Source organism: Archocentrus centrarchus, chromosome 22, assembly GCF_007364275.1.
Source record: "Archocentrus centrarchus isolate MPI-CPG fArcCen1 chromosome 22, fArcCen1, whole genome shotgun sequence".
Lineage (NCBI taxonomy): Eukaryota > Metazoa > Chordata > Actinopteri > Cichliformes > Cichlidae > Archocentrus > Archocentrus centrarchus.
The window spans coordinates 5,795,114-5,820,874 of record NC_044367.1 but is presented as its reverse complement, the minus strand read 5'-3'; the positions used below and the strand labels follow the sequence as shown (position 1 = coordinate 5,820,874).

General features: G+C 41.7%; 1 protein-coding gene across 1 annotated transcript in view; it reads right to left on the bottom strand.

The window, feature by feature from the left end:
- Positions 1-2,446: 2,446 nt before the first annotated feature.
- The window catches only part of npas3 (neuronal PAS domain protein 3), a 372,546-nt gene continuing 349,231 nt past the window's right edge, over positions 2,447-25,761 (bottom strand). Inside the window, exons 10-12 of the mRNA XM_030718927.1 lie at positions 13,722-13,869; positions 8,871-8,986; positions 2,447-4,497 (exon numbers count right to left, since the gene is read on the bottom strand). Coding sequence (XP_030574787.1) covers positions 2,888-4,497; positions 8,871-8,986; positions 13,722-13,869 — 1,874 coding nt within the window. The 3' untranslated portion in view covers positions 2,447-2,887. The remainder of the gene's footprint in view (positions 4,498-8,870; positions 8,987-13,721; positions 13,870-25,761) is intronic.

Here is a 25,761-nt window from a genome sequence, read left to right as displayed (position 1 = left end):
TTGCGCAGGAAGTCAACAAGTTTTGGTGGGAACCAATGAAATACACCCAATGCACACAAGAAGCCCAAAGGAACCCTGGGAAAAAGTTTCACAACTGAGGCTTTTATGGTTTTTCCGGGTCATATGTCTACATCTAAAATCCTACTTTAGGCTTTTCCTTGTCATAATTGGTTTCTAATATAGTCTAAATATTTATTAGTTATTTAATACTTTGTATGCAAGAGCAGGAAACTGCGATTCCCAGAATTCCTTAGTGGCAAAAACATGGCTCCATAAACCTTTGAGCTAGTTAGAGAATCTTTTCATCTCTGAGAGAAAAGACAGTGAGATAAAGAGGTTTGTATAAGACTACACAACAGCAAAAAGCAATAGCAGAGAGAAAGAGAGAGAAGGATTAGAAAATAAAATCAAGAGGTTTTACAAAGACAAAAAGGAAGCAGCGAAAGAAAAGGTGGACTCTACAAACTTTTTTTTTCTTGTTTTTTGCAAAGGCCACCGAACACGAAATTCCACGAACCTCCACTGGTTTCACTAAGACTGCAGATAGAGGGAGACGGAGAAAGAGAAGGAGCGAGAGAGACAAGGAGTTGTTGTTTTTTTGGGGGGAATGTCAATCATCCCATAGACTCCACCCCCTTTTCCCCTCTAGCCCCTCCCCTCTCCTTTCCCCACACTAGAGATAGAGCACAGAGAAGACAAAGGACAAAAACAGCTACAGTAGCTCAGTATATACTGCATATAGTCAACACACACAGAGAGAGAAGTCGCCATGAAAGACTCTTTGACAGCCAGTGACACTAAACACATTGGTAACACATTTTTACGGCTTAATCACACTGGGTAATAAGGATGACAGGATGGTAAAGACGGGGCTGTCAACTTTAAAAAGATGGAAAGTGTGACAGTTTTTATACTGTTTTAATTATTACTTATCCTTTTTTTCCTCTTTTTACCAAAAAGTAGAAGAAATAAAAGTACAAATGAACAAGAATCACAGTGCTTTTTAAAACACCAAACTCGTGAGATTAAGCATTTCTTTTTTTTTTTCTTTTTTCTTTTTTGGCAACGCAGACTTGGGGAAGAAAAGAACACGAAACAGAAGAACGACGACAAAGACGACGCTGTTTAAAGGAATGTGATTTTTTTTCTTCCTCAAAAAAAAAAAAACGCATATTATTTTTTCTTATAGTTACTAGATTGATTGATTGTTTGATAGATTGATTGAAAATGCATGTCTTTATTACAATCTCCTTATTGATATGTGGTTCTTAATCACAGGGTCCGGCAATGAGATGGAAGAGAGTGGATTTTTTTTTTTTTTTTCTTTCCTAGGAAAATCTTGTGGAGGTGATTCTGGTTAAGGAAGAGGGAGAGAAGGAGGAGGAGGGGGAACGAAAACAAGGAAAAAAGTAATTGTATTACAAGATTTTAGACAAAACAGTGATTAAACAAGAGCCGATCAAGGTTTTCAACATTCATGTTTCAAGTTAGTGCTGCTAGCTAATTAGACTCAGTCTCACTGAGCATTTAATGTGATTAAGTTAGAAAATACATACAAATAGAAACAACACTGTACAGCCTAAAATTCAACCAATCAACTCCATGTTGCTACGCAGAGCTGCCCCCTGTGGCCTAATCAGATTGGAGAGGGACATGTAGGTGAAACATGGAGATGATGCTGCTGATTTACAGGTTCTTCCCGTGTTCCTGACTTTCCTGAAGGTCAGAAAAAAAAAACAAAAAAAAACAAACAAACTTTAAAATCTTTCCCCCTCCAAAAACTAAAAAAATATCAGTCTTTCAACGAGCTGTGGGTTTGTTTACAGTACCCACATCAGCCAGCTGAATCAGGGTTACTGGACGGTCAGTAGCACCACAAACCTGTAGAATTGACAGGAAGAAATGTGGACAGAAACATGAAAGATCAGGCAGACAGAGTGAAAGAGAAGAGAGAGAGCGACAGATTGAGATGGGAAGAGATGTGGAGGAGGCTATGTTTGGTGCGAGACCTGTAGGTAAACTCCTGGGATAAAAGAGGAAGTAGTAACATTCGATAATTCACAGGTCATTACCCGGCTGAAATTGCTTTTTTTTGTTTTTCTTCTTAATGCTTGATTTGTAAGTTAAATCTGAGCTAGAATATTTTATAAAAAAGAAAAGGACAAAAGTAAAAGAAAAAAAAAAAAAAACAGCATTAATTCACTAAACTATTCCCTCAATTGAGAAACTCTCAAAAACCTTTTTTCAAAAGATTATCTCTGAGACCTTTGTGGGGCGCAAGAGAGCACCCTCCTCTTGTTTTAAAAACTCTCTTTTCAAACCTTGATCACATCAAGATATGTAAGAAGGAACGCCACATAGAGTTCTCTGTCTGTTACAAATCCCTGCACCATCCTCCTTTAAATACACACAATCTGCATCTTCATAAAGATGCAACAGAAACAAGTCAAATAATAAAAATTATCCCCGTCAGGCTCCAACTGAGTCCTTAGGCAATAGGAATTCTCTGTAGGCAAAAAAGGGGTTCTTTACAATAAAGAATAGTCTGGTTTGTTTGTTCAAGAGAAAAGAGTTGCTGATCGCAAGAAACGGGAGCAAAGTGAGAGACTGAGAGGAGAAGAGGAAGAGGAGGACAGAGAAAACAGGTAGAAAAGGGGGGACACGTTTGAGGATCATGTCTATTACGCAAGCTCAGTTGCTGAGATTCAAAGTGCTAGAGTACATCTGTCGTCCTTTCCTGTCCTTTCTCTTCTCTCGAAAACACAGTGCTAAACCGTGTTGATAAAAGATAAGCAAATAGTCTTTCATTTTTATATTTACTAGTGAGCAGTCTTTGACACAGTTGTTGATTCTGAAAACACAGTAATGCGGTCTTGGATATTTTCTGCTAATCCTCCTTCCTCTCCAGTGTTGTCTGCGTGTTGTGGATCCCGTTGCTGTACACCGGGAAAGGTAGCGTTGAGAACAGTCCCTCTGCTGTGGTAAAAACATTGGTTGCCGTTGGCATCTGACCTCCAAGGGCGCCATTCCCACCCGTGGCAGTTGGAGATCCAACAAAGGGGCCGGCAGCTGCTGCTGCAGACATGTTGAGCCTGTGGACATGATGGTAGAGCATCTCCATGGGTGTCTTAGGGTCCAGGCTGAACCCTGAGCTGTCAACAAAGTTCATGGCAGCATTGGGGAGGAGGTTGCCTTGTGCCATGGCCAGAGTAACGTCCGCTGGCGCATACCTGATGGTCCCAGTGGTGTAGACCCGTGGAGCTGTTGTGCTGGTAGAGGCCAGAGTACCCGTGACTGGGTGGACCAGTGGGAGCACCACATTGCCAGCTTGCAGACGTTGAAGTGCTTCAAGGTCACCAGAGTACAGCAATGAAGAGGAAGAGGTTGATGAGGATGAAGAGGAAGATGAGGAAGAGGAGTTGGTGGTGGGAGTGCCTTGTTGCTTGTCCCGTGGGGATGCAGAGAGAGGAGGGGACAGGGGGTCGGCAGAGGAGGCGCTGGAAGGAGGAGCTAAACTTGCAGCGCTCGAAGCAGAAGATGGGGCTGAGCTTCCGTTGTAAGGAGGCTTCCTCACTCCTCCTGCTCCTCCCTCGGTTCCAGGAGGGGTGAGGACAGAGTCAGGAATGGCTACCTGGAGAGATCCTCCCTGTGGTGAGGGGAAGGTCTCGTGGCTCCCTGGAGCATTTGGCTTGGAGGTCATGCTGTACGGAGACTCGTTTCTGGAAATTTCCCTGTTGGGAGGGTAGTTCCAGATGCTGCTGTCGTTATCAAAGTTTATCGGTTCTGCCATCTCTGTCTTAATCTTCAGAACTGAGGATGTTGCACCTGCACTGTTTGGGGAGCCAGAGGAGGTTAAGAGGTGGGTGGAGGTGTCTGATGTGGCTTGGGAGGGGTCGACTAAAGGAGTGGTATCTCCTATTGCTATGGGACTGGGTGTAGTCGAGGACAGACGAAGCCTCCTGCTTCGTGATCCATCCCATTTCTGCACTTTCCTCCTCTTCCGCCTTTTCTGGAGCTTGCTGCCCGCATTGACACTGTCGCAATCTTGCACGCACCCATCATCATCCTCCTCATCTTCCTCATCCTCCTCTTCTTCTTCCTCTTCTGATGAAGACGTTTGCGAGTTGCGCAGCTGTACTTCTTCCCCTTCTCCATAGTGCTCCACTTTAATATGAAGCCCACCCAGGTTACCCAGTCCACCAATGGCACCCAGACTCCCTAATCCTCCCAGCCCTGCTAACCTTCCCAACCTGCCTCCACCTCCTCTGCCAGCTTCTTCTTGCTCCTCAGCCTCTCCATCTGAAGGTTCCAGACTGTCATCGCTGTCCTGGCTCTCAGGGTTACTCGAGCTATCGCCTTCTTCCTGGCGCTTCATTTCCTGTTCAGACGAACAGTGTGACTGGCCAGGTTGCTGCTGGCGTTTGCTGTCCGTCTCTGGGTCCTCGCTGTGTTCTGCTTGGTGGCCTGGCTTCTCCTCTGACTTGGTATTCTCATTGTCTGTTGAGAAAAAAGATGAATATTTGTTTATAATGCAGAGACAGACAAAACAAGACTCAACATATTTTAAGACGATTCCAGATTCAGTCAAAATTATGATAGACATCGTTGATTGTTCTTATATTTGGCAGTATGGGACATTCCCAGAGCCACAACAAGAGCCAACATGAAAACAGACATGACAATGATGTAGTCAAACACAGCATGAAAGGATGAGCTGTTGTGGGGGTGGGTTGCAAAGCGGCTTGCTGGTACAGGCGCTGTGGGCAGGCTAAAGTTGCTTGAATAGCACGGTCTATATGAGATTTGCCAATTGGATGTGTAAAAGGGTATCACCTGAGTCCTAAGTTGATGCTGCCTGACTTCATGGCCTTCCTGAACTAGTGCTGTGTGCCATCATTTCAATCAGTCTTTTACTTGTCAGTCATTTACCATCTGGATTATGTGAACCTGCATCCACAATACAGAGATGCGTCTTTAGTAATGGACAAGAAAATTGGTAGATTTGTTGATTGCTTTGGTCTAGAGCAGGGGTGTCCAAACTTGCGGAGAATTGATGTCAAAAATAACACAATTTGTCCCTCGCTTAACCCTCTTGATTGGAGGGGAAGGCGAAATGTCAAAAAAGTAACTTAAAGGACCAAATTGTATGTTATTTTTGACATCAATTCGGGGACCGGAAATGGGCGGGGACCGGAAGCGGCCCGCAAGTTTGGACACCCCTGGTCTAGAGTGAATCAAAAAAATTTGATGGATTGACATGAAATGATGTTGTAATCTCTGTCAACTAAAAACTTTGTCCTGATGTTGGAATGGTCAGGAGTTCCCCCAAAAAACATTAAGATTTATTCTCTTGGAAAGACGAGTGTCTTGGCACTCCATCCAGTGAGCATGTCAGACTGTCTTGCCAACGCTGCCATTGAATACCTGTGTAATTCGGCATTCCCCCTTTCATTTTTCAAGACAAGTATTCCATGTGTTGTATTGTGGATGCACTGATGTGTGCTCAGTATCTGTAGCTGCTGCTGTTCAGGCATGTTGGCTCTGTCTAGCGCATTACACACACAACACATACACACTTTAAACTCTGCCAGCTCACACAGACCAGGCCAGTGGCTGCCCAGCTGGCAGGGCTATGACTCCCTAATGGCATCCGAAATGTTGACTCAATTGCTTTGTCTGGGGAAAACCTTGTATCTCCATTAAGTGTGCTTTCCAAGCAAAATAGATTTATTTTAAGGCTGGAAATCAAAAATGGACCAGTAGTCTTGAGTGTTCCTCCCACCCAGTGAGGTTCAACATTTATGAAATATCACATAATATAATAATAAAATGGGGTTGTGTAGTTTTATAGACTCCAGTAGCTATTCTGTCCCAGCATGGTTGGCATCTTGGTGATTATTTCTGAAACATTGTTTAATTTGTAACCATGTTAATTTTTAGAGAATAAAAAGTCTTTGTTGTGAAATATTTTCAGCTGCAGATTAATCTATAGCGCTGCAGTAGTGCACAGTAACACAAAAGAGATGGTATCTGTAGGGATGGGTCAAAACCTGGCTTCTTAGGTTATTATTTCATATCAATTTTGCATGCAACATACAATCTGTTATATTACAAAGTAAAAAAAAGAAAGCTGTGGTTGTTGTTTTTGACATATTTACTCATAGCCTCTCTGGCTGCACATAGATTACATCTTAACAGAACAAAAGTCAAAGAGCACATATCTCATTTTAAAATATGTCGAACTGGGGCCTCTCTGGCCTGTTGGAGATGAAGCTGGCATCAGTTTACAGCCAACAGTTTGCCAGAACCACTGTCCTCCAGCAAGAATAACAGCTGGCACTTGTTCTCATCATGCCAGCACAGGCTGCTGGACTTGATAATATTACGCTCAAGGTGGAGGCCCTGCCCTGCTTTAAATTCAGCTGTAATGACACTGTTTGAGCTTTGTATCCTTCACTATTATCTGCTGCTTAAAATGCTGGTGACACACAGTGAAGTTAATCCTTGTTTTGTGTTTCTACATCTCAATTCTTATGTCAGTGTTTCTTCGTCTGTATTGGTGCTCACAGCAGGTTATCGTCCGTGAGGCATCCTCGTGTATCTCGTGAATTTAGAATTTTATAATAACTTTAGAATTAGCAGCAGATGTCATCGGATGTTTTTTTTTTTTTTTTTTCTGTACTTTGGACCCTTACAAGTAAATTTGGTTAAAGTGAGAGGTGATAAGTTGTCTTTTCAGGCTATTAAAACCAGTTCAATTCAACTATATGACTGAGAAATTTTATGCTGATTAGAGGTCTAAAGCAGGTCAAAAGCAGTCAAGGCTAAAATCCAGTTAAATTTGGCTCAACAGCTAATAAATGCCTTTCTTCTTTTCAGCAAACTTTACATGTAAAGGTACATCATTTAGACCTGAAAAAAAATGGAATTACACTTTTCATTTTTTAACCAAATCTCAACATTATTTAGATATCTAGAGCTGGCTGGCAGTTTGTAAGTTGGTTGGCTCTGTCACTAAATGAAATCACTAAAGACTAAGCTAACAAGTCAGAGGTAAAACATCCAAAGCAGTGTGTTAACCAAAACTGAGAGGGAAGTTTGCACTCTTGCGTGTGCAGAAAATGTAATACTAAAAAATTGGTTGAGAGTTGATTTTTAGGCTCATGGCCATTTCTACCCAACAAAGTGGCCCGGGGCTGTTGCCAAGCGGTGTCATTAAGGTGACCTGCAATCACACAACACCCCACCTGCCACTTTCAAACAATCAGTGCATTCACTAAACAGATCTCCCTCCTCCAGTCAAATGCAATATTTTCTGCTTCCAGATGCTATCCTGTAACATTGAGATCTCTAAAAATGTTTCTTTAGGCCCACTGATCTGTTGCAGGAGGACGTTTGGACAGTTGCTGTAGTGGGAACAAAATAAATTTCCAACCAACAGCACTTAAAGTGTGTATGGTATCATGAGTGGCGAACAGCAGCTTTATTATAGTCTCCTGTTTTTCCTACTGTCACTGCATCTCAGTGTCAATGTAAGGCCTTTTTTTTTTTTACTGAAAACCAACCAAAGTCTGATTGTGATTCAGCAATTTATGAACTAAACTACTTTAAAAAAAGAAGCATGAAATGGTTCAGTGAGGAAAACACACTGAAAGTAGCAGCTTTTCACAGAATTTATGCTTGAAGAAATATTATTATTTATTTACATTCATTTTCATACACACACACACACACACACACACACACACACACACACACACACACACACACACACACACACACACACACACACACACACAAAGTTTCTTGTGGCTACAAGACTGAAAGGGCATCCCGTAGTTTCTCAAACGATGAGGAGCAGCCGAATAAGTTATTTTTCCTATGTGTCATTTTGCTGTAATTTTTTTATTTATTTATTTATTTTTTAGGGGGGGGGGGGGGGGGGGGGGGCTTTTGTGTATTGTGGCCTTTACTTGAGGCATTTTGCAGTATTCTGTGATGTGTTAAGTCTGGAGGCATTATGTGGAGTTGTGTATTTGTACCATATTTTATCATTTTTGTCATTTTGTAGCAGTTTGCAGCAGTGCCAGTGAGCACCCAGTCCCTGCAGCTGTTGGCATTCAAGACACTCCAGCCTGGCAAAGTCAGCACACTGGCACCAGCTGATAAAACATCTTTGGCTTCTCTTCTTTAGCCCATAATTCTTTTTGCTGGTAATATCTGAAGAGGTGTTGTTAAGGAACCATACAGGTTTTAGAAGCATTTTGTGCAAGATTGTGAATGTTCTAATATTAATACCATGTAAAAAAATATATTCTGCTTGTGATTTATATTTTCATAGGTTCCTAAGAGCTGCGCTTTTGGGATTATTCCTCAAGCATGCACAATGCTGAAGATTTTCTTTCTTACCATGTGCCTAATGCAGACCAAAGTGGGGTCTGTATACATGCTATATAAGATGTGAGTTCGGTTACCACAAAGCCAGTCTTTTTTTTCAGCTGAATAAAGTATGCAGCCAGCATTGTCATAACGACGCTGCCCTCTAGGAGCTGGGCAAAGATGCCGTCAGCGCCCCTCTGGATCCAGTGCTCCAGAGGAGCAAAACAAACAAAAAACACACTAAGTATCAAATCCAGAGAAAACAAAAAGAAGCTGATGCATATCTGCATTAAGCCCTGACTGAACGGACAGGTCGGTAGAACTCATACTGCTTTTCAGTCTTTGCTCTCCACACCGCTGCTGAAGAAAAAGATGGCACAGAACTCAGGTTATGCACATCTGGGAGGCCTGTGCTGAGGACAGGGCAGGAAAAACTAACTTTTTCTTTCAACAACATCCAGTTGCTCCTCTGCCCTTCCTTTCCGACCCACCTGAGTTTTCTTTGGACTCGGATTCGGAGTCTGAAGTTTCAGAGGACTCAGAAGCTTTCTCAGGCAGGTTTGGCAGCTGGGCGATGTCCATGGGTGTGTCTTTATACTCTGGATTACTGTGAAGAAACAGAAAATTAGTCAGTGACAGAAGAAACGTTTGTTCATTGATTTCTAATGAAAATGAATGTCAAATATAACCTATAATTCATAATAACGTGGTTCTAATGTAAAAGCATTATAAAGTAAAATGGAGAGGATACAATTTTTAGAGTAATGATTATACTACATACACATGTTTATTTTCTTTTAACATATTTTTAAAAATGTGATAGTTTGCATGGTTGTGTTATTTTCCAGCTTGCTTGATTGCTAATTCCAGTCAAAGAGAAAGATACAACAGTTAAGTGGTGTCATGTGATGTAAATTAATATAAAAGTTACATTAAAAATGATAAAAATTGTTTGGCACAGTAGCATTTTTATTTTTCACCAGCTAGAAAGGGAACCAGTGTTTAATATCTAGTTAACTAGTTGTGAGCATCCCTCTGCTGTTTGTGTATTTAGTTACTTTTACTAAATCATAACAGCTCCTCATGACATCCCTATATTCACTGTGCATTTTTGTAATTGTATCATTTTATTTCATTAAATACACACATCTGATTCCTAAGTAAGTTCAAAAACAAATCTTTAAGTGTGTGTGTGTGTGTGTGTGTGTGTGTATCTGTCAGTTTTGCTTAGGAAGGTTCCTGACTCAGTGCAGTGACCAGAAGAGCTGCTCGAATTCTCTAAATACTAAAGAACGGTGTTCCAGGAAAGCTGATCCTGTTGATCTGGATGCAGCATTTTCAGGTGCCGTTTACACGAAGCCGTTTTCACTGGAAACGGTGTCGTTTTGATGCGTTTCAGCCTTTCGTTTACACGATGGCGTTTCAGAAACGATCCGCGTTTACACGAGGACATGTGAAACGATGAAAACGATGTAGTTCCCATGCCAGGCCACAAGTTGGCGTTGGTTTTCTCTTTGCAAAGTTTGTTTACGCAAGACGCGCATGCGTGGAGTGACCAGTGACGTGCGGTGAGGGTCGTGACTGGTGAGGCACTGACGTCATCACATCAGATTTACAAACATATAGCTTATTCACCATTTGATTGGCAACAGTTGTTTTGTTTAACATTAACATAGTCTGAAGCAAACCTTTTAGCTCCGGTGTTGGTCTTCCTTTAATTATTATCTTCTGCTTCGATTGAAAGTCCAGTTTAGAAAATTCTTTCAGTTGAGTTATGTAATCTTCCATGTTGAACATAAGGCCAAGCAACAGGAAAAACTAACTGGCCTTGCTAACTGTTTATGGTAGCTTGCCGCCGAGGAGTCGTAGAGTCCCTGGGATCACCAGCGCCCCCTACCATGAGGCACGAGAACTGCGTGCCTCACCTAGAGTCTCTTCGCAGCAGTTTCATGATCGCTCAGCACAAGAATGCATTACACACACATACAGTTGTTAATGAAAAAAACAAAAAATAAACTGTGCATTATATACACCAGCTAAAATATGGAAATTTAGTTCATATAGTAAAAGTGCAGTGAGACCGGAAAGTAATCCGGTCTCACTGCATAGCATGCCAGCACAGTTAGTAGTCATTGGCAATGACTATACTGAGCCGCACCACGGATTGCGCAATCCGTGGTGCGGCTCGCCGGGCTGGTGCCTCACCGTTCGTCTCTTAGTATTTGACCGGCAAATGCGAAAATTCAGCGATTTTGAAAAAACTAATCTAAAAATGGTGTAGTTAAATGGAAAAGAACTTTAAAATACAAATCACTGAATGAATATAACCATTTAATTTATTTTTTAATTTTATATTTCCACGATGACAGGTGAGGCCGTGCCTCACCTGCCTCCCCTGACTGCACGTCACTGGGAGTGACACAGTAGGTAGTGCGGCAAATTGTTCATTACTTACAAAACGGCCAATGTGAGAGGTTTTGTGTGGACCGATGATGAGGTTGGATCGCTGCTGCACACAACGCTGAATTACAAAACGGTAAAAACACAGGAAAAGCATAAGAAGCACTCATGAATCCGCGAGTACTGTTTATCAGTTTGCGCGTGCGCGAAAAACTGGCCGTCGCAACCATAGTGCGCATGTGCGAGTCGAGCGTTTTCAAATCACCCCGGTTTCAAGTGTTTACACGAAAACGCAAGCCGGTGCGTTTCTGAAACGCTCCACTCTGGACCCCGTTTCTGAAACACATCGTTTTCACTCTGTTGTCGTGTAAACAGAAGGGCGAAACGCATCAAAACGACACCGTTTCAAAATGAAAACGGTCTCGTGTAAACAGCACCTCAGTGTGGAAAACTTTTTAACGCTCATCTAAGGTGCCGTTTACACGAGACCGTTTTCATTTTGAAACGGTGTCGTTTTGATGCGTTTCGGCCTTGCGTTTACACGACAACGGTGTCGTTTTGATGCGTTTCGCCCTTCTGTTTACACGACAACAGAGTGAAAACGATGTGTTTCAGAAACGGGGTCCAGAGTGGAGCGTTTCAGAAACGCACCGGCTTGCGTTTTCGTGTAAACACTTGAAACCGGGGTGATTTGAAAACGCTCGACTCGCACATGCGCACTATGGTTGCGACGGCCAGTTTTTCGCGCACGCGCAAACTGATAAACAGTACTCGCGGATTCACGAGTGCTTCTTATGCTTTTCCTGTGTTTTTACCGTTTTGTAATTCAGCGTTGTGTGCAGCAGCGATCCAACTTCATCATCGGTCCACACAAAACCTCTCACATTGGCCGTTTTGTAAGTAATGAACAATTTGCCGCACTACCTACTGTGTCACTCCACGCATGCGCGTCTTGCGTAAACAAACTGCAAAGAGAAAACCAACGCCAACTTGTGGCCTGGCATGGGAACTACATCGTTTTCATCGTTTCACATGTCCTCGTGTAAACGCGGATCGTTTCTGAAACGCCATCGTGTAAACGAAAGGCTGAAACGCATCAAAACGACACCGTTTCCAGTGAAAACGGCTTCGTGTAAACGGCACCTAAGTGACCTCTTCTGTCTCCGCTGACTGCAGGCTTCCCCAGCCTTACAAACAGTGCAGTTGCATAATGAATAAAACTGGCACCAGTGCCTAACAATAAGCCACAAGCTCAGTTTCATTGTTAATATGCAAATTGTCATGACCACTGATCAATGGCCACGAGTACTATTCACAGAGAGCTGGGACTGGCTGCAGTCACAGCACTGTGAGACGGTGAAAGATATACTCTCAGGCCCCGTTTACACGACAACGTTTCCAGTGGAAAAAGAGGTGTGGAATAAAGCAAGCATTCGAGCCAACTCAGTTCAGTTCAATTTCATTCATATAGCACCGATTCATAAGGCACTTTACACTGTAAGGTAAAGACCCTATAATATTAGAAACCACACCAATCACACGACCCCCTATGAGCAAGCACTCACAGGGGGTCATGTTGGGTCAGCTTGGTGACAGTGGGAAGTAAAAACTCCCTCAGGGAGGGGGTGAGGGGAAAGAGAAGAGAACAGAGAACGACAGGACAAATGGTAAACTATGGGAGAGATAGCCAGAGTTTAATCATTACTAATGAGGTTGGTGGTGTATTTAGTTCCAGTACTAATTCGTCTAGTTGCTTCAGCAGTTTCTGCTCTCTGATGGATCTCTGATGTTTATTTTACCTCAAATAATAAAATCAAAATTGAAAAATATTTTCTACCTGGGAATGGAAACACATGGCGTTGCCATCATTGATATTGTGATATGACACTTTTATATTATGTAAAAATTTAGACCGGTATTATCGTGGAAGATATGATATGGCAGAACCCTAAACAAGACACTAAGGAAAGGTGTTTCAATAGCTCCTTTATTACCTCCTTTAGCAGAGGAGACACCGAACCATCCTTTATCAAAGGGACGGAGATGTTGGTGTCCCACAATTCATAGCAAGACACCATCCAGTCATTCACAAAAAGGATTAACAAAAGTGACAAAGTGGTGCAAATTATTTAACTGTTGAATTTAATTCTGTTTTATAGTTCCATAACATGCAGATATGTTTTAAATTTTCAATAACAGGCTGTTAAACCCGCAGCTGAACTGATCGTTACGCTGCTGTAATAAACTCGGCTTCTTGTTGAGGCGCTGCCTTGCATAAAGAATGTAGATTTATATAATCTCTCTAAATCAAGATTGTGAGCTATATTATCTGATCAAAGTGCATTAAAGATTTGCTGTTGTTCAGTTTGCATTAGTGATGTGTGCTGTTGTATTGCCACCTTTTAAAATTCATGAATTAATTTTTATGTTGGGTCAGCTGGGATAAGTGATGGATGAAGGGAGTTTTTACTTTGGTTGTAGAAAACCTAAACAGGCACAAGAAAAGGAGTTACACTTAATCAGTCAAGCAGGACAAAACCAAAGAAAAATTAAGCTTTATTTAATTTTGTAGGCTATATGTGCTTTTTTCTTGGTTCTTGTTTATTTGTCCTGCATGAAACAACACTATAAGGACACATTAGGTTGAAGTAAAGTGGTGAGCGGTAGTTGAAAGAATATGTAGTCCATCTTCTGGACATTGTAGTTTCAATACAGCAGACATCTGCCATCACATCTGTTAAAAAGTCTAACATAAATTCATGCAGATCCTCTGAGCACCAAGCTTCTCTTTTCCCAAGTCCTTGTAAATTCCCCTTGACTTCATGACTTTTTCCACCAAGATCAAAGAAAAGCAATTAGGAAAAGGAGGTAGGAGGGAATGTTTTGGACTTTTCCACCATACCACTGCACAATACTAAATAATCTTATTTTTGACCTCTGACCTGAGGACGTAGTTGACCCAGATGATGTTCTTCTCGCTGGCGTTCTTGACATTGATAGCGATGGTGGCACTGGACTGGATCCAGATATAACCCCCGTTCTTCTGGATCCACCGGTAATACTTTGTCACAGACTGACCTTTATTCATCACTGAGAGAGAGAAAGAGACAGAAAGCAAGAAAGGATGTTTGTTATTTTATGGTCTTTCCTGCTTGATGTTGTGTCTTCAGAGAAAGAAAAGACAAAACACGGATAAAGGACAGGGGAATTTGAATGGTTGGGGAGTGTGTGAGAAACCAAGATTAAGAGATGTGTGTGTGTGTGTTAGAGAGAGAGGCAGTCATCAGATGTAATGTGACAGCTGGCTCAGAGCTGCTCTGCTGCTGCCGTCATTAATCAGACCAACACACACACTGCCAGCCTCTGCGGGCTTGTGTGTGTGGGACTGCCGGTTCATGTTTCCATGCGCCTCCAATAAGTTTGAAATAATACACTCAAAGCATGACATTGTGTGCGTATGAACATGAATTCCTATTTTTGTGACATATTCTGATATTCCGCAATCGTAGCATGTGGCAAATTAGCAACGATAAGACAAAGTGCAATTCGCTGTCTGTGTTTGTTCCCCCAAAACAACCAAACATCCTCCAACCTACAGTGGAGGACTTGTGCAGGCATGTGAAAAAAAAAAAGAGTACACCCCATGATTCAACAGTTTGAATGTCATTTTGCCAAAAGTGTCAGAGATCATCAGTAGATGCAGTAAAGCTATCAGTATGAGAAGCCTATATGATATCCCTCCTCAATAAATACACTTATGGCATGGTTAAAAAAAATCCTACGTGACCTCCTTCTCAAGCATTCACAAATTGTTCAGTAAAATTGACCTGTGACCTTGAAATCAAGGTCACCAAAATTCAAACTCATCTGATATTTTTAGTAGATACACTTGCTTTACAAATTGTATCAAAAGGTAAATCTGTTTTCGAGTTACTGTGTTCACAAAGTTGGGTGTCCATGCTGCCCGCTGCCTGACAATACCCCATCAGCCTGGAGGGGGTGATGGGACCAATTATATAAGTTCTTGAATAATCATGCCCCATCTTATCTTAAAGACCTCATAGTACCATATCACCCCAACAGAGCACTTCACTCAGACTGCAGGCTTAAGTAGAATGGGAGGCAGAGCCTTCAGCTTTCAGGCCCCTCTTCTGTGGAACCAGCTCCCAGCTTGGATTCAGGAGACAGACACCCTCTCTAATTTTAAGATTAAGCTTAAAACTTTCCTTTGTGATCTGACTGCAAACACATTGGCGAAGGTTTGCAATTCATTGCCAACTAAAAATGCAGACAGATTGCAAGAGATATTGTAATCAGTCAGAGTCAGTCTGCACCCCTGAGCACAACTCATGTGCTCTATCAAATAATGAATTACACAAACCTGAGTAAAGCCACAGTAAATTATGGCAGATGATTTACTGTAAATTGTGCTAAATCTAACATTGAAAAGCATGTCTTGCACCTGATATATGCATGATAGCTGCCACTAGGAGTGTTGATTTATTTGGAATGAGAAGGGAATGTTATTCAGTTCAGTTCAATTCAGTTTTATTTATATGGCACCAGCTGACAACAACAGTCACCTCAAGGCGCTTCATTGTAAGGTAAAGATCTTACAATGATACAGAGAAACCCCCCTATGGGCAAGCACTTGGAACAAGTGGGAAGGAAAACCTCCCATTTAACAGGAAGAAACCTCTGGCAGAACCAGGCTCAGGGAGGGGCAGGAATCTGCTGAGGGGCTGGATGGCAAAAACTTGGGCTCTATCCTGTCAGTCTTTACACAGTCCTCAATCAATACTGGGATTTTATTAAAAAAGAGCAGAACTGAACTTAACGGAGCATCAGCGGGAGGGAGAAGGAGAATCCTGATGCAAGATGCATACAAGGACATCTTGTTCTCCTTTTTACAGTGAGCAGAGCAAGTTCCAGTGTTTCCGGCTTTTACTCTCATTGGTGCAAAGTGCAAACATCTCTCCCTGGCTTTTCTTAGCAGTGCGCACACACTCAGCAACATTCAGGCTTCTTTCGTTCTTTTACTTACATATGTCTGTCACAATCCAGCTATTAATGGGACCGTGTGTTAGATTAAAGTCTGAATCCTGCAATATGTTAGAATTTTTTATTAATATGCACAATTTTACTAGTCTCATGCTTTCCTTTTCAGACACTTGCAATCAAATGCAAGAATACAAACAATTTCCCGTATCAGAATTAAATCCTCCATCCACTATTTGACCAGCTGTGCCACTTCACTCCAATATTTAATACTGAAGTGAAGTGTTCATCTGTTAATCTCTGTACAGGGAAGGAGGCATCCTGTTCCATTTACTGAGATCAGTAGCAGACTTTCATAGTTTAAGTGTTAATATGTGAAAATGATGTGGCTCTCTAACTTGTTTTGCAGCATCATGCACTGCAAATTCTAATTATGAGGGATGCAATGAATGGCAGTGAGGTTAGGGTTGATCCTTTCACTCAGGAGCGTGGCTGCTTCTCTTTATCGGCCCAGCACAGCAGCCCTGTGTATTAACACTTCTTCAGAGACAGTCTCAGTTTCACACACTGCAGAAAAACCCAGAGCGATACGAGCATTTACAGTAACATTATCTTCGGACGGCTCGGGATCGGGCAGTAAACGTCACACACGTCACCTATTACACACAAATTTCAGGTTTATATGGAGGAATGCTGGTCATTAATGAAATGAATGAGCTATATCTGCAGTTTTTTTCATAAACTTATAAATTTGTCCTGTTTAGCTCTGGCCCAGTCTGTGGCTGAGAGATTTGCACCTGGTGTGTGGATTCTGTGTGGTCCACTGGCTGTGAGTCTGCCAGTAGTTCAGGTACAACATTACACCTCTGTAGACGGCAGCATATTTTCAACAGACGGCAACTGATATGAAATTTATCACAGTTAATCATGGCATTATTTCAAACAGACTGCATGTAAGTGCCAGCTTGGCCCATTTTTACTGAAAACTGATAGCAGATTCCACCTTATTGCAGTTTTATCACCGACAGCAACTGATGCCAGTGGTCTCAGACCTGGTGCCCATTGTTGAGGTGACTGTTTCAAAAGCAAGGAGATTGTAAGTTGATTGCACATGGTGGCACAGCAATCTCCAACCACTGTTTGGGCTAGTGTGACTGTAGCCAAAATAACTACATACGGTACCAGTCAAAAGTTTGGACACACGTATCCATTCATATGAATCTGTATATGGTTTGTTCACAGCCACCGTGCTGGCACGCACTGGTTAGTGAAGTCTCTTCTCAAAGCCTTGAGCCGAGCCTTTTTGACCATGAAAACAAATGTGAAACACTGCAGCTCATACTTTATCACAAAGTTGGCGTGTAATCACGCCTCTGATATGACCATCGACTATTTAAATGTGAGGTGTTGATCCACTGATTTAAATCAAACTCTACAAAACTCTGATCTTGTTAATGACTTTGTTGATTGATTGGCTGCTTAAGAACAGTTCAGTGAAGAGTTGGAGCTCCTCTGCCAGTGCAATGAACTAATCAAAATACGGAACTGAAATCAATTCAATTTTATTTATATAGCGCCAAATCACAGCAAAAAGTCACCTCAAGGTGCTTTGCATTGTGGGTAAAGACCCTACAATAATACAGAGAAAACCCAACAATCAGATGACCCACTATGAGCAAGCACTTGGCGACAGTGGGAAGGAAAAACTCCCTTTTTACAGGAAGAAACCTGTAAAACCAGGCTCAGAGAGGGGCAGCCATCTGCAGGGACCGGTTGGGGCTGAGGGGAGGGAGACAGGACAAAAGGCCCACTGTAGAAGAGAGCCAGAGATAAAGAACTAATGATTAAATGCAGAGTGGGGTATAAACACACAGGGAAAAAGGTGAATTAACAGTTCCTGCTCCCCTCCACCAGATAGCGCTGTGTCACTGTGACAACATCTCTGTCCTCAGGAGGTGGCCCCCTCACACTGCCACAACCCCCCCCCCCCCCTTCTCCCTGCCCACCACCGTGCTCCGCCATGTGACAGCATACTGGCAATAAATTTGGCCAAATTAACCACTAAATGGTTATCTCAAGCAATATGTATTGGCATTAATCAGGAGCCGCTCAAATAGAAACAGTCAGAGACGAGAAGTGAGCGCTGCTAAATTCATACCCCTCTCCTACATTTAATTACGGACACAAATAGGTTTTTCGATGACAGAGGAAAAAAAGAGAGAGAAAGTAGAGGGTGATTTATATAAAAAGAAGGCCAGTAATTAAAAACTATTAGAAACTAATAGCATTGTTTAAGACGACATCCCCAGGGCTGCAGTAATTGACTTTGGTCGAACGGCTGGTGCTCATTCGTTCTCTATTCTCTAAGAGGGATGGGGGGGGGGGGGCGGAGGGGAAAATAACTTGTTTGCATGTTAAGGCAGAGATGGTGAGATCACGTCACCTTGAATGTGACCTTCCTTTGTTTGTACGCTAGAGTAAATAACGACACAATGAATGCGCACACACACACACACACACACACACACACACACACACACACACACACACACACACACACAGTGGTGCCTGTTCAGATGACTGCAGGTCCTCAGAGAGCTCAGTGTATCAGCATGTCCAATGGAAGAGGACACACACACACACACACACACACACACACACATACACAGAGTTGCATTAAGCTTACAACTCCAGCAGACTGCACACTGTGCTACACACATAAAGCACTGTTACTGTCAGCAGAGATTTACTCTGCAGGAAATAGTTAGATATTAAATGCATAATCAATCGGTAAAGACAATGACCTTCTTACCAGCTGCTGGTAAAAGAGGAAATCACCCTTAAAAATATCAAATTAGGCGTCTTCTATGCAGTTAACAATTAAACATAGTGAATAGAGGGCTTGTGGCTAAGACGAGCAGCTGAAACCTTTCATAAACACTGTTTGCAACCTTTTTTCAACTCTTTACGTGCTTTAATCAAAATGAAGGAAATGTTCAAGCAGTCGTTAATTATACATTCCTTAATTATTCCTTTACACATTAAATTGATTTCCATTGTGAAAAAAAAAAGGTAAAAACAGGCACTGGTCAAATGTTGGTGGTGGGATTGAAAGGTGCTCAAATATAACAGCCAAAATGAGCACTTTTAGGGATAATGGAACATTTCTATTTTGGTCATCAATCCCATAATACTCACACAAATCTTCCTGTGGGTGTCAACTGTAGGCACAGTTTAAACTGTCCTATGAAAGCTTTACAAAGCCTGCTGCGACAGAACCACAAACACGACTTTGTTATCTTGTTAGGAAACAGTAAATTTGATGTTTTTGTCCACCTGGTAAACTGACGGTAAGTGTTCCCTCAGTTTTCAGTCTCTACCCAATCAAGAGGAAACTATCTTGCTATTTAGCTTCTTTATGTTCTACTGTCTTCCTCAGTTCAGCTGTTTGCTGGTACAGGGGTTTTTCCATCCAAGCAGTAAGTCGGCAAGTCAACTGATATATTATTTGTCAACACTGCCATGTGTGTAATCATATATACTGAAGAGCTGTAGCTAGCTCACAGCTGTGTGTGTGTGTGTACAATCTCATCAGATGCAATAATGTTAGAAGCTATCCTTGCATAATGACTTATCAATCATACGTAAGCTGAGCCCATAATCTAATGCACGTGCCCCTAACTATAACCCTCAACCACCACACAGCTGTGATGAAGGTAAAAATCCATGGATACCAGATCAGTGTTTTATAATGGGCTGTAAACATGCTTTTTAATGCTGTAAATTTGGAGGTTTTAACATGGGAGTCTGTAGCGACGACTGTTGGAGCCGACTGCACTTCCTGCCTGGTTGTTACTGCAAACGACACACTGGGGAAAATAATCCCGTATTATGTCAAATGCAGCGCCTTTCTGAATCCCTGTATTTGACCTTCCAAGATTTTCAGTCTTAGGCATTGCACACTTTATGCTAACAGAATTTAAGCTTCATTATACAAAATAAAAAGCTGCAGGCTACCTTATTGAATTAAAACTGAGACTTTTTCTTTTTTTTTTACTGTAAATAATGGAAAATCGGCAAAGATATCTGTGCTAGCAAGTGAAAGAAGAAGTGACCTGATGACAGTAAAAGTATTTCGAGATGAGCTATTTGTTCATTTTTTTGCCAGCACTGAATACCCGCACGTGGAAATCAAAGTGCAAATATATTCATTTGAGGTAAGGAAGCTGCAGTGGCCAAAATAAAGCAGCCACCTGCGCTCGGTCAAGATGAATGACTTAAGCCAACAGATGAGAGCAGAGACACCTCAGCTTGAACATTACGGTCCAGCCACCGTCCATCTGTTCAAACCTTCCTCTTTGTCTCTGCCTCCATCTTTGAATCACCCACTCGCTGATCACCCACTAATGAAGGAGAGGAAAGAGAGAGAGAGAGAGAGCGCTGGAGGCTCGCCTGAGGCTGCAGGAGAGAGACCAATAGATTAAAGGAGTTCTATTCCCTTTTAAAGTCTCTCCACCTCACTTTTTTCGCCCTTCTTTCCCTCTGTCGTGCTTGTTTTCTTTATCTCTTTCAGTAAGTGTCACACTTTTGACTTTTGCCATTGCTCTTCTGTTTATCCCTCTCGGTTTGTTTCCCTTCTCTGTGCATCTGCTCTTCTTTTTTTTGTTTACTGTTTTTTCCCCACTCAGCCTGTCCTCTCCCTGTCTTTCCTTCTTTTTTAATCTGCTGTAAAACCTGTAGTTTCATCTACCTTTCAGATTGCCTTTACCTCATTTACCCTGTGTGTTTGTGTCACATCAACCTGCCAGTAATTTATAGCTGTGAAATTGCTTTATGGAGACGCCCTTTCTGTGTGTGAAGGAATGGAGGAAAGGAGACCTGCGGGAAAAGACCGAGTTTGAGCGCGGGCATGTGTGTGTGTGTGTGTGTGTGTGAGTGCATTTATACTTGTGTTTTTCCGTGGTTTGTGTGCACCGTACGTGACCTAGTGACCTGTACATTTGGGCTGCACTGTGCAACAGAGGCCGCTTTCATCTCTCTGTTGCCCTCTTCTGGTCGGCTCTAGTAAAGTTTAAAACCTTCCCACTAAGTTCTTTTAAACACATCCAGCATTTATTTAAGCCGTAAATGCACGAGAACTTTTTCAAATGCACCTTAACAATGGAAGCCATATATTCAAATCATATTTGAACCTACTGTATGTCTTCATCTATATAATCTATAGTTTTTAGCTCATATTGTCCGAGCTAGCTTCCCGCAGTCATAATTACTAATGTCTCATCATCAGCAGTCTCAGATATTCATTTGCTGAGTTAAACCCAACACCCAAGTGCTCCCCGTCCTGTTACACTGTAACATTAACAGCTTCTTCATCATCGTGTCTCGATTAATCCACTCAAAAAGTGAGGCAGCACAGTCACCACGAGCTCAAAATATTAAAAAGCATAAGTGAGGAAAAAAATCATAAGTGTTTTTGTCTTGGCTCAAATTCCAATCACAGCCAAGAGCAGCTCCCTCTCTGCTCTCTCAGCCGGTTTCATGTCCACATTCTGTGATGTCTTTCCTCTCTCTCTTCTTTTTAGCCCGCTTTTGTTTATTTCAGAGTAAATCATTGCACCCTTGGCCAAAAAGCTGCTTATGTTTCTTCTCTACTCCAACAGTTTTTATCACCTGGACCACGGTGGGAAAATAATCATAAAGGAGATCTATTTGGAGTGTTGAAAATGGTGATACTGTAAGATCCCAAAGTCTCTGTGTGTGTTGTAGATGTTAGTCTGACAGGAAACTTCTTTCTGATTTATTCCATGTTGTGTAGTTTTCTGAAGCTGATGGTGAGTTTGAGTGACTGACTGTGTGTGTGAGACACACTGGCTCAATACCACATGTTCATGTCTGATACTGACACTGATTATGCAACCTTGATTATCTGCTCATATTTACACTGTATTTTGCTTTCCTCAAACCACTCAGCTATCAGCAATATATTCTAATATCAGCTTTGAAACCAACCATGGCAAAACTTTCCAAGTATCCTTTAATCTACCAGGATGACAGACCTCTTCTTAACAGCATGTCACTCACATTTTAGTTTAGGATTTACTTGAGAATTCAGATTTTACCGCGTGTCCTGAACATGCGGTAAAATATATCGACTCTTTTATTGGACTCATGTAGATGTGCACACAGACTGAGAGACAATGTGATCTCGAAGCTGTGAAATTTGAGAAGAAACAACTCTGATAGTTTATTCCATCGCACAATTTCTTGTGTTTGTTGTGCAGGAAACAGAATCACAGGGATTTAACTGCTTGCCTCGTAGCCCGTAGCCGCATGTAAATTTTCATTTGATGTGGAAATACATTTTCCAAATCAGCCGGTCTGCCTGTTACAAGCGCTTTGACAGATTTCCTTTCATTTCAGCACCCCTTCAGTTTGACTTCCAGTTAAAGTGGTTTAGGAAAGCTGGATTAAGGTCATTCTCACTGAATTTACTGAGGTTTACTGAGGTCCCCTTTATGGGGTTCTTGGATTTTACTTGAGTATTTCTGCATTCATCTGCCTCCCACTTTAATTTGATTAGATTTTAGAGGAAAAAGCTGAGATTTACACTGAGATTTTGCAAACCAAAAAAAGTCCCATAAAATACAAATCCTGTTATTATCCAAAATTTCACATTAAACCTTTCATGTCAGATTTATCGAATGCTCCTCATCCCACACGATGCAGTTTTGTCAGATGCCACCTCTGCCTCCAGAGTCATGCGGTTTTCCTTCTAACTGAAAACTTGGGATTGTTGGATCTGTCTCACTAATGTCGTAACGTGGTGCGTCGGAGCGCAGCCGCCACACAGCACCTTACGTGTAAACGAGCCACGCCAGTTTTCCCAAAATGGCACGAATTAAGGCGCAGGAATAAGAATGGACTGATTCATCCTGTTAGTTCTTGGAGAAGCCCGACCACAGCAGGAGCCCAGACTGGGTCTAAATTAAGGCTGACTGCACGTAAAGTAGCTCGAACAGTTACGACAGTAGGAGTTTTGATGCTGGATCTGAGGACTTTTTTCACCACTGCTGTGTTCTTAGATTTCAGAGATAACTTTAATGAGAACAACTGGCAAAAACAATGGGAAAAAAAGATGAACTGAAACATGAATTTTATTTAAATATGCAGATTTCTCTACTTAAAACAAGAGCTTGAAGTTCACTTGCTCCTAAAGATCTAGTTTTTGAGTGTTTTAGTAATATTGCAGGTGTGGCTGGACTCACAGGTATGTGTATGTGTGTGCGTTTTGTCTGCAACAGATAAAAAAAAAAAAAAAACGCCTTTCAGTATGTGTGGATTCATTAAAGGCAGTGTTGGTCTAGAGAGACCATCTCTACCAAAACGCCTGCAGGCTTAAATCCACTGAGCTTTCACTTCTGTGCGAGTCTCTCACTCTCTTATTTTCCTCTGCGTTTGCATGTCTCTCTATCCTCTGTTTCACTCCCAAACATCCTGCCTCTCACTTTTGTACTCCCTTCTCCTTTGCTAATTCTGAACGTCTTTTTCCAACTTCCTATATGTCCAAATCTCCCTTTCTCTAAAAAAATTAAATTCTTTTTTTCTTCCCGATCATCTCTCTAGAAACGACAGCTTCCCTCATGTCTCGCTTCAACTCCCTTGTTCTCTACCCGACGACCAAAATCTTTGTGTCCTTTTCTACAGTGTCCATCTTAGACTTTCATCTTATTTGCTTTTATTGTTAAAAACCAACTAATGCATTTAGTCTCTATACTGTATATCTCTTCTTTGTTATGTACAAAATTTTGCAGCCAATCTGAAAAAGGCTTTATGACGTATTGTTTTACACATTAACAGCTCTATGCTGTTCTCATTAGTAGTATTAATGATAGTAACTTAACTGTCTGTATATTCTGGCAGCACAGATTATAGTGAACATAGGAATGCCTGTGTTTAAATTATTCATTTACTATTGTAAAATTTACACGCCACACATGTTGAATTGTTTCCGTGTCTGCAGACAAATTGTTGCAGTTTTTCAGCTGAGCTGCTCTACAGCCTCCAGGTGAAACCAGAAATAAATAAAAAAAAAAAAATTATTGGTACACCAGTTAAATACTGTCTGTATTTTCTATATTACAAATGACACAGTTCTTACTGGGACAACTTATTCAAACTGTTTATTACTTGCTTTTGGAACTGGCCTCAAATGGCCACGCGAGGAACTGCAGTTTCTGCACGCTGGCTTCAGTTTTTCAGTCCTCGAGGTTTTCGCTTGTCTCACAGGACACCATGCTTTATGCGTCATTATATACGGTGAAGAGATTAATTTAAATAAACTGGCTTACATTATGGTATTAAAAGATGTGAGAAATGTTCTTGTCCACTGCTAGCTGCATTGTCTGAACTGCTGCCATATTAACAAGCTGTATTGTGATTTACAGTCTATTACCTGGAGCACACACAGGTCACCTGGTCACTCGTGGGAGAAGTCAGTCACTTGTAAGAATGAGTGAGGCTTGTGTTGCGTTTGTCGGTCATTCTGAGAACGCATACTGTTTAAATGCGCTCGTTTTCAGCGCCTGAATGCACAACATGACTCAGAATGGATTCCAACGCATCTTCACCTTCATTTAATGCAGCTGCTTTACTTCTATAAAACCAGCTGAACCTTTTTTCCCTCCATCACTCAGTTAAACTGTAACATTATCCTCAAATTTCTCCTTTCTTTGCAAAGATCTCCCTTTCTTCCATTTCCTTAATTCTCTTTTCCTACTTATAATGCATTTTCTGATCCTTCTTACTGTGTGAAAACATGGGAATTATCCCATCTTCATCCTCCCTCTTCTCTCATTCTTCCTGCGCGTTTTCAAAAAAGACATGAAACAGCTTGTCTGCCTGTCTCACCGTGTGAAAATTAGCATTTTCTCCTCTTTTTTTCCCTCTGTCTGTAAATCACTGGTTCCCATCTCTATCCTTTTCTTTGAGAAAAGACGAATTTCTCTCCCAGCCCTTGTGCTGAGTATTTCTCTCCTTTTCTTGCAGACAAATCACTCTTTTCCACGCCCCCCCACCCCCTCCCCCTTTGTGAAAAGGCAAGTTCACCCTTTATCTCTTCTTTCTCTTTCTCTCTGTTCTCTGAGTGGAAACGAGGACAGATTGACTTTGAGATCTGACCTGAGCTTAGACCAGCTGTCAGCAGGTAATGATAGAGACTTAGAGAGTGACGCCTCTTCACAGAGAGGGATCACGCTTCGTCCTCCACTTAAAAAGAAGCCTTTTAAAATTTAGATCCCCGTTGAGAGCGCAGGCTATCCCTCTAAAATATACCTTGATCGATTCCCTAACTATCAGACTCATGCTGCAAAGGGGTAACCAGCAGAAGATGTGGAAATCCCACAAAAAAAACCAAAAAAAAAACTGGAGACTGTGAAAAGCTGCTGTTCTACAAAAACAGGAAAAGTGCAGAAAGTCTTTCCCTCAGCTGATAATGATGAAAATATTAAGAGATTGTTACAATCTTAAGCCTTGACTTATGCATGCAACCATCACTGTCAGAAACCTCTGTCTGCAGTTCAGCCACAGAAAGTGGTTTTGAATTTTGCCTCCTAAATCTATAAAAGCTAAATTCTCAAAAACTCTGTTCCTAAGGTGGGAATTTGGATATGAAAACACTGGACGGTGCTTCCAAGTCTGAAATGCAAAGCCAATGCAGATTTGCATTTAAGACCTAAAGCTGAATTCTTCCTAATGGCCAGCAAGGGGCGACTCCTCTCATTACAAAATAATTTCAGTTCCTTTGGACTCTATGGTGAAACACAACCACTGGCTTCTTCGATCTGTAACCTCAGTAAGCAGTTTCCAGATCAGTTTATGGCCTCAATCACTGGCTTCAGTTCTTACTGAATACAATATGATGTTTATTTTGTCAACCAACCAACCAACCAACCAACCAACCAGCCAACCAACCAACCAACCAACCAA